The sequence below is a fragment of the Phascolarctos cinereus genome, unplaced genomic scaffold (assembly GCF_003287225.1).
Source record: "Phascolarctos cinereus isolate Bilbo 61053 unplaced genomic scaffold, phaCin_HiC Scaffold_3;HRSCAF=262, whole genome shotgun sequence".
Taxonomy (NCBI): Eukaryota; Metazoa; Chordata; class Mammalia; order Diprotodontia; family Phascolarctidae; genus Phascolarctos; species Phascolarctos cinereus.
In genome coordinates this window covers 169,993,278-170,005,025 of record NW_027555736.1, presented here as the reverse complement: position 1 = coordinate 170,005,025, position 11,748 = coordinate 169,993,278, and the positions used below count along the sequence as shown (strand labels likewise).

General features: G+C 48.8%; 1 protein-coding gene across 6 annotated transcripts; it reads right to left on the bottom strand.

Moving 5' to 3' along the window:
- Window positions 1-2,010: 2,010 nt before the first annotated feature.
- RABGGTA (Rab geranylgeranyltransferase subunit alpha) lies at window positions 2,011-11,264 on the bottom strand. Of its 6 annotated transcripts, none has more exons than XM_020970364.2 (17): window positions 11,174-11,264; window positions 10,723-10,780; window positions 10,311-10,421; window positions 10,061-10,185; window positions 9,399-9,586; window positions 8,972-9,175; window positions 8,331-8,414; window positions 8,101-8,183; window positions 7,860-7,961; window positions 7,583-7,682; window positions 7,147-7,198; window positions 6,735-6,823; window positions 6,471-6,559; window positions 6,221-6,337; window positions 2,938-3,051; window positions 2,624-2,711; window positions 2,011-2,245 (listed from the first exon to the last, which is right to left on the bottom strand). In XM_020970364.2, the coding sequence occupies exons 2-17, from the start codon at window positions 10,723-10,725 to the stop codon at window positions 2,097-2,099; spliced, it is 1,698 nt and encodes a 565-aa protein (XP_020826023.1). In that variant the 5' UTR covers window positions 10,726-10,780; window positions 11,174-11,264; the 3' UTR covers window positions 2,011-2,096. The 6 variants fall into 6 exon arrangements, with proteins under 6 accessions (XP_020826023.1, XP_020825881.1, XP_020826095.1 ...); XM_020970222.2 differs by having other exon boundaries at window positions 10,311-10,516; window positions 11,174-11,258; XM_020970436.2 differs by lacking the exon at window positions 11,174-11,264 and adding an exon at window positions 10,945-11,031.
- Between the last annotated feature and the right edge of the window lie 484 nt (window positions 11,265-11,748).

Sequence of the window (11,748 nt, the reverse complement as noted above, 5' to 3'; positions counted from 1 at the left end):
GGCTCTACTGTCCTCCACCTGGCCTACTGGGCCCCAGGACTGTTCTACTCACACCAGCCACACCTGTTTCACCCTCTTGGGACAGTGTGGTCTTCACCCTTTGCTTCCCCAGGCCTAGTCATGGAATGGGAAGCAGCATTTATGCGGGTGTCTCCAGCCTGAGAGTGGGTGTGTGGGGATTTTTTCCCCAGAGAGGGGCTGGCTTGGGTAGCAGGCCACACAGCAACCCTCTCCCCGCCATGACAAAAGTGGTTAATTTGGATTTAACCAGCAAAATATGTCAATAGGGAGAGTTATCTGTGCTCATGCATCCACAACTGTTAAGACCTGGAAGAAGTTACAGAATTATTTACGTTGATTGATGCCTGTTAGCTTTCACTACAAAGTTAAACAAATGGTTTGCTTTGTTTTTTGAAACAGGTTGGCTCAGAGGGCTGCTCCTTTCCTAGACTAAGGAATTCTTCCAGGGAATGCTGACCAACCAGCTCCAAACACCTGCCTGTATATGCACACAACTCCACCTCTCCAACACCTTGGAAGTTGACACAGAAAGGCAGAAAGAGCAAGAGACAGAAGGAAAGGGTAGATACTCCCTGTGAGGCTCAGAGATGTCTACATAATTACCTAGATACTCTTGATGAAAGTTCCCGATTTTCTTTGACCACCTGGCTAACTGCCCTACTCCTCCACTTCATCTGGGATGACGGCATAAGGGTAGTGACTGAGGATGGGAAATGCAGGGGTCAAGGGTCTCAGCAGCAGGCAGAAAAGGTCTGAATCACACAGAAAAGGGAGGATCAAGAAAGAATGGGGACAAGTCCCATTGTGTTTCTGTGCACCAGAGATCACCTCCTGCTCAATCAGTCCCCATTTCCCCACTTTCTGCTCAGTTTTATGCTGGGAACCTAAGCTGAGATAGCTCAGCGTACAAGCAGATGACTACTGGTCCCTGTTGTCTCAACAGCTGAGGCTGGGGGATGCACAGTATGGGGAAGGTAAGCAGGGCAGGTCAGAACCACTGGAGATGCATCAGGCATAGCAGACAGGAAGAGGGTGGGCAGTGTCAGTGAGCATCAGGGTGTGTAGACAGGTGAGCTCAGGGACATTCCCAAGGAAGGCAGTCTTTATTAGTCTTTCAACCTTCCCACCCATTTCAATGAATCTTTTTTTTTTTGTTATTCTACGACAAGTTTGGACTTAGGGCTGTGGCCTGAGCTCCTCCTATTTCTCTTTTGGAGGGAGTCACTTTGGATTAAATCATAAAATTTTAGAACTGGACCAGATCGTAGAGATCATATAATCCAACTCTGAGGTTGCGGATGAGGGGACAGGACTTGGCCATGGTCACAAAAGAAAGTGACAGAGTCACAAGTAGAAAGTAGATCTAGAGAGGGAGAAAAGAGAACAGGATGGTATGCATATGGACAGGGACCAGTAGGGATCTCTGTACTACAGCAGAGCTGGTGTAGAGATGAGGTATCTCCAAAAGCAGCTCCTGGGACTAGGGTTCACTTCCACCAACAATTAGGGACATTTATATAGCATTTTAAAGTTTTCCAAGTACTTGAAACACATTAGCTTGTTTCATCCTCACAACCCTGTGAGGTAGATGCAAGTATTAACATTTTACAGATGAAGAAACTTGACTTGGTCACTCAACTACTGTCAGAGGTAGAATCTGAACCCAGGTCTTCCTGACACCCAAGGCCAGCATGCTGTCTCCTATGCCACACTGCCTCTAGCAGTATGCAAAGAAAAGCTGAGTGACAAATGTGTGTGTGTGTGTGTGTGTGTGTGTGTGTGCGCGCGTGGGAACGGATATGGACACAGATACAGGAAGACTAGTTTCAAGGGACAGAGAGGCAGACAAAAATGTCACTCTTTCCCCCCCACTTTCAGTTCTCCTCTGGCCCAGTTAACATTCTAGGCCAATTCTTCTCGTTTATGCATTTCTCCAGAACTTGAAGGGTGGTGGTATCGGCGGTGGCAGCAGCAGCTCATCAGTCCAAATAGAGGCTTTTCTGTCTTTATTCAGTTCAAATAAATTAAAGGTCAAGGGTAGGAAGGATACCCAGGGTACGTAGTGTGAGAGTCCCCTAGGTCAGGATTCTGTCCACATTAGGCAGCATGGCCCTCAGCTCCTCTGGAGCTGCCTCTAGCTGGCAGAGGGGGTTACGCTCCAGGCTAAGAAGGGACAACTTTGGACAGGAGGCCAGAGTCTGAAGGGCCAAAGGGTGCTGCAGGCCTAAAGTGGAAAAGTCAAGGAAAATGAAGGCATCATTCCCAGTACCTCAGAGACAAAAGGAGGGATACAACAGAGGTTCCTAGAGTCCCTTATTCATCTCCGTTGGGGTAACTTGGGCTTAATATAACTACTTTCACATGAAGAAGAGCAGAGTCTGATATGGCCTGGCCAAATCAATGAAAATGATTTCTATATAAAGTAGAACCAGTACTAACATCTGTATAATTAATCCTCCAGGCCACCCATTTAACTCCTGCTTTTTTCTTCAGGAAGAACACTCTTAGGAAATCACAAGATACTCTGTTTTACCCACTGTAGATCCCTTCTATATGCCAACCCTCCTCCACTTTCTGGCTAATTACCATGGGGTTAGGATACTGTTGTCACACAGAGAGAGCTCCTGTAGTCTGGGCAGATTAACAACACCCTCCACAGACTCTATGGCATTTCCATCCACCTGCAAGACCTAAAAAGAGAGTAAGAGGATGTAAGCAAGCACAGCCTCACTGTGGAATGCATGAAGGCCATAGCTGGGCAGCTCCTGCTGACCAGAAAGCAAGAAAGGTTTCAACTGGAGCGTCAGGGATGGAGGGGCACTGGGCTGGTTAGCAGCATGAGAGGCCAAAGGGTCAGAGGAGACTCCTCAGAAGAAAAGGAGAAAAGGGCAAAGGAGTGAGCAGGAAATCTCTTACCTCAAGGCAGCGCAGCATAGCCAGGGCAGGAGGTAAACTTCTGAGCAGATTGTGGGAGAGGTTAAGATGTGTGACCAACAGCAGCTGGTCCAGGTGGCAGAGCACAGTCAAATCCTAAGGAGAGAAAGGAGGCTAGAGGACAGAGAGGAATGGAATGTCCAGGCAGATCTTACTGAGGAGTCATCCAACATGGGGAGCCCTGATTTGGAGGTCATTCCTTCAGCATCTTATTGAGTTCCTCCTAGACACATAGTACCGTGCCACAGACGGAAGGTGATATGAAGCCAAGAGCTGGGAGGCTGCCAGAAGGCCATGTGCACACACATTTAAACAATACAAGGCAGTGGCTGCTCACTGCCCAGACTGTGATACAGGTCACCAGTGCTAGAGGAACTCTGAGGCAGGAGGGTGTGGGCTGGACTAGCTGGAGTACGTGGGGTTTAGACAGGTGGAAAGGAGGGGAGGAAGGTATTCTCAGCAGGGGGACATCAAAACCAGTAGCTCTAACAGGCCCAGCATGCCTGAAGAACACTGAGAAGACTGGTCTGGCTGGAGCAAAGGGTTCATGTTGGGAAGCAATGGCATATAAAGTTGGAAAGGTAGGCTGGGGAAAGTCTTGGATGCCAAGAAAAGCAGCATGAATTTTATCTTGTAAGTAATGGGGAACCTTTGAGAGAGACAGCATAGTATGGCTGGTAGAGAGATTTCACTAATCGGATATTTCAAATTGGATATTCCAGAGACATTCTAAACTCATGACATCCAAAAAAGTAAATTATCTTCCCTCCGCCCTGCCCAAACCCACCACTTCTCTCCCGAACTCATCAATTTCTGTCAAAAGCACCAACATTCTTCCAGCCTCTTACGTTGATAACCTTAGTGTTATTCTCACCTGTGTACTCTCCCTCACCTTTGTATGCAGGCGGCTACAAGATGCCGACTCTACCTCTACAACACTTCTTGAATCCCAGCCCTTCTCTCTACTCACACATCTTACCACCCTAGTTCAGGCCCTTATCACCTTCTACCCAGCTCACTGCAATGGTGGCTAACTCGTTTCCCTGCCTCAGCATTTCTTAAACTGTGGGTCGAGACCCCATGTGGGAGTTTAATAAGTGCTGAAGGGGTCTTGAGTGGAAAAAGTTTAAGAAACCCTGCTTCTAGTCCATCCTCCACAGAGATGCCAGAGAGATTTCCCTGAAGTGAAAATCTGACCACAACACTTTCAGACTCCAGTGGCTTTTACTGCCTCTAAGATAAAACATTGCCTCCTCTATTTACCTTTCAAGAATTTCACAATCAAGAAAGACCTTTTTCCAACCTCCTACACTCTGCAATCAGCCAAGCAGGCCTTGTCTCTGTTCCTAACTCACTAAGAATTCTCCCTCCACTGTCTCTGTGCCTCTGTATTAGCTATTCCTCATGCCTGAAATGTGCTTCCTTCTTCTCCCCTCTACCTCTTCCTTCAAGATGTAGATCAAGCATGACCTTCTACCTTCCCCTGAAGCCTTTCCCAGTGCCTTCCCTCCTCTCAAACTACTTTCAGTGGAATTACTTTGTATTTATTCTCTTTATATTTATTTTATATATACCTGTATATTCATTCCTGTTATCTCCTCACTAGAATGAGAGCTCCTTAAAAAAAGGATTGTTTCATTCATTGTACTTGTAAACAGTGCCTGGCACACATTTAATAAATACCTGTTCAACAATACCTGCGAAATTACAGGTTTGAACAACAACAAAAAGAGTTTCTGAGCAGAAGAGCAGCATGATTAAAACGATATTTTTGGGAGATTAATCCAGCAATGATGTGGTGTAGTGGGATCAAACTCAAACAGACAGGATTCTGCTAGCCCCATGATAACCACAAATTAACATTATCTATGCTGTATTGAATTTGTATGTATTTTGTCAGACGTTCCCAACCACATTTTAATCTGCTTTAGGCATACAGAGCAGTTTTGCTGCCTTTCAGCTGTGAATATGACATCTGGAGGACCTTAAGAGAGCAGCTGAGAAGTATTATCATAGTCCAGGCAAGATAATTCAGAGGAAGACCTGAAACAATCATTGGATGACTAAGAGGACTCTGTGTGTGTGTGTGTGTGTGTGTGTGTGTGTGTGTGTGTGTGTGTGTGTGTGTGTGTGTGTGTGTGTGTGTAGAGATAGTGGAAAGATGATAAATTCAGTTTTAGACAAATGAAAATGTCTAATCTGTACTTAAAGATCAATCATCTTACTTTACTTTATGCTAGGTACCATGCTGTGATTTGGGGATAAAAACAGTCCCAGTCCTTGGGGAACTTAGTTAAATACTAATCAAAAGACATCATATACACAAGAGAGTTCAGAGATAAAAACCACAATGATTTGGGCGTCAATTGAAGTTAGAAGAAAAGCAAAGAGCTTTGTACAAAAATCTGTACTTTGTACGAAAATATTTAAAATAGTACTTTTTGTTGTAGCAAAAAACTAGAAACAAAGCATCAACTGGGATGTAGCTGAAAAATTGTATTATGCAAATAATGGGATATTGTTACATCACAAGAAATAATAAAATGAAGAATTCAGAGAAACTTGAGAAGACATATATGAAGAGTGAAATGTGAAGATCCAGGAAAACAATTTCCACAATGACCACAACTTAAGGGAAAACTACTCTGAAATACTTCACAACTTTGATAATCCAGGGACTAATCATGCCTTCAGATACCTGAGGATGAAGCATGCCTCCCTTTCTGGGCAAAGAAGTGCAGGATCAGAGGCCCAAAATGAGACATACATTTTCATACATTGTACTGTAACTGTACTAATGTGTTCACACTAGAGAGTCATTTAGTGGGTAGGGGCAGAAATGCAAGACAGAAAGAAAGATCTATAAAGCATTTAAAAAAACACAAGAAAAAAGTTCAGAAGGGAACGTAAACAGCATAATTTTGTTAGGTTCTTGTTAAGTTAATGTATACTTTTTAAAAGCAAAGTGACAGATTCATGGCTTCATATACAACCCTCAATGCCAGGAACTTAATAGATGATTTGTTAACTTCATGTTTTGTTCTTTGTATGTTGATTGACATGTTTGTGTTTGTTAATAATTGTTAAATTCACTCATAATAAAAAAGAGAATAAAAAAAAGAAAAAAGAAAGGCTCTGAGAGTATAGATGAGTTTTCTGAGTGTCAGTGAGGACAGAGTCAGTAGGAGCAAAGTCAGGGGCTAGGCCAAAGTAGATTCATGATCAAGGGGGAGAAGTGAGCCTCTTGGGGACGGGGCAGCCGTACCTTGCGAGACAGGTCCAACACTCGAACGTCAGCATACTCCATCTTGAGGATGTAGTTCTCCATCAAGAACTTGCTTCGAAGATCATCCAAGTAAGCAGTTCGCATTGGGTCCGCTACCTTGCCAGAGGGGCAGAGGCATGGGGGTCAACTGACCACCTCATTCCCCACCATTCCTCGTGCTGCCTCAGGGCCCTAAATGAGCCCTCACCCTTAAGTCCCGGGCTCCCTTCTCTGTCACTCTCCGACTTACCTTGAGGGTCTGAAAATACTTCAGAGTGTCCTTCTCATACACCAGCGGATCCAGTGCCCGCAGCAGCAGGATGATAGTCAACAGACACCCTGAGAGTGAGGATGGCGGTGGTGGGGGAGGGGACAGGGCAGACAGTCTATCCCTAATTCCTCCTCCGGTCTAACTCTTCCCACTGCCCAAGATCCATCGATCAGGAGAGGCAAGGTCTCCGGGAGAGGGAGCTCCCTGAAGGGCCAGGCTCTTGGGGGCAGAGAGGGACCTCACATTTGTTGTCTGGTTCCAGGTCCTGCAGCTCCTTACAGGACTCCAGCTCCGACTGTAACACAGTTGACTTCTCCATTGATAGCTCCATTCTGACAGACAGGCAGAGCAGTGGGGGGATGAGGACCACATACCTACTTTTCCTCACCCTCCTATACTCCAGAGCCTCAAGTATCCTAGGGAATGCCTGCCCCCAAGTTTTTAGGTCTTTGCTCCAGCTCTCCAAGTGCAGGATCAAGGCCCGAAATGAGACATACGTTTCCATACATTGATTTAACTGGGCTAATGTGTTTGCACTAGAGAGTCATTTAGTGGGTAGTGGTAGAAATGCAACAAAGAAAGGAAGAAAGAAAGATTTATAAAGCCCAACACACAAATTCCCCCAGACATGACCCTTTTTTATCTTCTCCATCACCTGAACAGTTGCTCATCTGTGGCAGAGTCTTGGCACCAACTTTCTTTTAGACCTGGGGAACAGATTAGAACAAGGGAAGGAAGTCTGTGAGAAAGAGTCAGAAGAATGAAAGAATTTAGTAGGGGTAGGGTATATGGGGATACCTATTACATGAAAGGTATTTCCCTAGAAGCTGAAAACACAAAGACGAAATGGAAGATGGCACAGTCCCTATTCTCATGGAGCTTACAATCTAATAGGAATAGAGCAAGACATTAAGACATGTACACAAATGAGGAAGATTGTAATAAGGCCAAATGAGAGTCAAATAAACTACTCTAGGAAAATCTGTAGAGGGAAAGATTATTTTCAAGTAGAATATCCCTAAAAGTTTTGGAGAAGTGGTGGTAAACTGGCTGAAGAGATGGGAAATTGGGACTAGGAAGATCTACATCACCTTGGTAAAGCACACACTCCTTCTGGACATCACCCCACATCAGGGAAAATGAATGTTGAGGGGACTGGCCATTAAAGGAGTCAGTTGGCAGGTCACACAGCTAGAATGAGCTAGGTCAAGGAAATGCTATAGAATTCATCAATTTTTCAGCCCCAAGCCAAACCCTCACTTCCCAACTTCCCAACTTATTAACGGGGGGGGGGAGGGAGAGAGAGACACACACAGAGAGGGAGAGAAAGAGAGACAAAGAGAGAGAGAGGTAAGGGGAAGGGGATACCCAGACATAGTTGGGCCGGTTTCTGCCATCTGGTGTCCTCCACTCCACAGGTAAGGGAGCCCTATCCACGAAGAGCATCAGAGTCTCCATGCCAGGGCTCACCTATGTGAGAAAACAAGGTGGGGGCCCACTTATGTGAGAAAACACAAGGTGGGTAACATATAAACTCCATCTGCACCCCCACCCCCTAACTTCGCTCTTTTCTCTCCCCTCTCCTTTCAAGTACACACTGAGAACTCACAATTATAGGTCGAGAGAAACAGACAGTCAAACAAGCCTCATTCCGGCTCACATGGAGGCAGCGAATGGCATCCTTAGGGTCAGCTGTGGGTAGGGGTAAAGGTGCAGTAGGATGAAGAAGTGGCACTCAGTTCCAACTCACTTCCCTTGATGCCCAAATAGTTCATAAGCTTCTCTGCAGCCTCCCCACACCCTCACCTCAAACCAAAAGGCAGGCCCCTAATCCCTCACCTCGACCCAGGAGCCATCTGTGGTAAAACCAGGCACTCTGGTCATTGGGATCTGTGAAGAAGGCATTCTGTACCAGCTCCAGCTCTCCAGGGGACATAACAAAAGGAAGGTGCAGTTAAGACCCAAGAGCCTCACTAACTCCACCTGACAGTTCCACTGCCCCTCCAAGAATGAGGCCCCTCATCTAGCACATTGGCCTTTGGGACTAGAGGCAATGAACTCCCTCTCCCTTAAATTGGCTTTAGAGTCTGTATCACATCGTTCAACACTCAGACATGTGTTGTTCTACATCATTCAATACTATTTTCACATATCTATCTTGTCTCTCAAGCTAAATGGTAAACTCAAGGGCTTTTCTGTTCCTATATAACTATCAACCCCAATGCCTAGCACGTTGCTAATCTTATAATAGGTATCTCAATAACTACTAATTGATCTCACCTTAGAATTCCACTCTTCCCTGCCCTGATTCTACAATCTCTGGAGCCCTAGACTCCAAGTTTCAATCTACCCTTCCCTGATAACTGTAACCTATCTTAATTTCTGAACCAAATGGTGAAGTAGAGGTTGTTTCTTGGGACCTACCAATCTTTCCTCCTCCCTTCCATTTGTTTCTTGCACCCCCCATACCCTCTGCTTACCACGAAGCAGAATATCTTCAGGCAGACGTCCTGGTGGCTGAGAATCTGACAGTGACTGCAGCTTAGGCAGGAGGCAAGATCGGTAGTGCCAGGAAGAGTAGTTGGAGAAATTTCGAGTAATGAGGCTATCAGTAAAAGCTAGCTCTTCCGCTGGTGGCACAGGTGCCTTTTGGGCCACAAACCTCCGGTAATCCCAGCAATGAACTGTGGATGGCAATGTATCTCAGACCCAGGGGCGGGGGGGGCACCCCTACTAGCTCCCAGAACTATCATCTGTGGTGTTACTTAGTCCTATGGGAATACAGCACACACAGAGAAATCTACTCACTTGTCACTCTACCAAACAGCTCAGGAGTCCCATCCCAACTCTCGTTTGGAGGAGGATGGGATGGGGCCTAAGAAATAAGGTAATTTGTGGGGAACGTACAGTTACGCTCATCAGCTTCCAGAAACTTGGCACACAGTTCCAGCTCACGAGTCCAGTTGGGTTCAGGCAGGCGGCCAAGTAGCCAGCAGCGATGATGCCAGGTTCCATAGGACTTAGGGTTCACCCGTAAGCAGCTCTCCAAAAACCCTAGTTCGGCTGCCACTAGGGTTGCAAACTCCTCAGGGGACCTATGCCAAAAAGATGATAATTAGTGAATCCCAAGTCTCCCCTTACATGCCCCATTCTAAGGCCATGCTGCTCATACTACCTGTTGCCCCAATACCCTGTACTCCTCTGCACAAAAGCTCAATTTCAACTTTGCCATCCCCTTTTTTTTTAGGCGGGGGTAGACTAGTTCTCCCCATCTCACACCCAGGCTGGAAGTACATTTCAGTTCTGTCTGCAGGAAAGCTTTGGCCCACTCCACTTCGATGTCTTCATCCCTCCTGGGGCTGCCTGAGCACCATACTGGTGCCAAATTGAGTGTGAATATCCAAACTCAAGCAGACTGAGCCCCCAGCTTCAGCCTCCCAGGTAATGGGCGTGACAGGCCACACTGGGCCCCCACGACCCTGGTCCACCATTCTCCCTGGCACTGGGTGAAGGGCAGGGGCATCCCTGGGGAACGGCAGTCCTTGCCGCCCCCCAACGAAGAAACGCACTTCTGAGTCTCCAGATGCATCAGCACCTCCCGTCGGCAATTCCACATGGTGGCAAAGTCGGGGTTGGCCCCCAGGATTTGGCTGGTCAGCTCCAAGACCGATTCATCCAGGTGGCCCTCCTGTCGCTAAAATCAAGGAGACACCCCTGTTGAGCGGCCCTGTCTGGGTCATTATGGCCCCCCAGGCAACCGCCACCCTCGCTGATGTGCCCCCCCCCCCCCGCCCCAGGGGCGCGGGGCAGTGCGTCCACCTTCTGGAAGATGGCCTCGGTGGCCTCCCGGTACAGCTTCAGCTTCTGCTCCCGCTCCACCCGCTTGGCCTCCGCTTGCTCGTCGGTGGTCCTCACCTTCAGGCGGCCGTGCTGGCGATAAATAAACGGAGGCGATGGCGAGGCTATGATTCTGAAGCCTCCCGGATCCCCTGTGCCGTCCATGGTCCCCTCCTTCGCGTTCGGGGCTGGAGGGAGGGTGGGTCTGGACCAGGGGCTTCAGGCTTCCCCTCTGGGCTTCAGAGGTTCAGTGAAAGCTCGAAGGGTTAGGGTCAGGGGTCAGAGAGGAAAGTTGTCTTAAAGGTTAGGGGTCAGGGGAAAGGTTGGGGAGGAGCAGTCCATTGGAGGTGGGGAAGGAAGGGGGAGAATGGGTGTGTGGGGGGGTAGGTCTCACCATGATGCTGAGGCTCACGGTTCTGGGTGGGGCGCAGGGTCAGGTGACCAAGGAAGACCTGAGTGCAAAAGGCGACAATCATCTGGGAGTGCCTCCCCAACGTCCAGGCATGCCCCTGGACCTGGTCCGCCCACCCTGCCCTGGCCTTCCTCCCGGAAGTGGCTCAGGCCTGGAGGCAGGGACATGGCTGACAGCAAAGGAAAAGGGTTGGCAGGGTCAGACCTCTGCACGGTGCCTGGGGAGAGGGGGAGAGGGCGAGGTGTGCCGCCGCCCCTGCTTCCCACTCGAGCCTGGCCCATCTCCGCTCCCCCTGCCAGGGATTGGTCACATGGACTAGTCCAGCAACTCGCGTGCTCCGCCGGGCGATGCCACCGCCTGCCCCAGGGGAGGGAGGCTCGGGGTCCTGGCGGGGGGGGGCGGTTTGGTGCATGGGCGAGACCAACTTGCCCACCTGCGGGGTGTCCAGAGGGAGGAGCAGGAAGCGCCCGGCGGCAGGGAGCGGCGGCGGCGGCGGCGGCGGCGGCGGCGGCAGAGGCAGCGGCGGAACGGGGCTGGGAGATGCGCGCCAGCGAGACGGGGAGGAGCGGCCGGCTAGTTCGGCGCCCCTCCCCTTCAAAGCGGGTGGGGCTCGCTCTTAAAGGGCTAGGGCCGGATCGCCGGACATGGCCGAAGAGTGAGGTCTTGACTGCCCTTTCCTTTTCTCCTACACCCACCCCGGAAGGGCCTGCACCAGTGCTGGTGTGGTGTGTCCGACGACGCTCCGAGAAGTTCAGAGACTTGACCAAAGCCCCATAGCGAAAATCAAAGTCAGGATTCGAACCCGAGGTCCCCAGGCTGGCTTCATCCACCTGCAGCTTCCTTTTTACCATCCCCAAGCTACTTCCCTCCACTTTGGGCTCACTTTCGGCTGGAGCAGTGGAACACCCCCCCCCACCCCCACCCCGGTAACCTCCGTGCTGGGAACACCAAGCATGGGTTATGTGGATGAGCGTATGGTCCAAGAATATTGGAGCTACTTGACAGCTA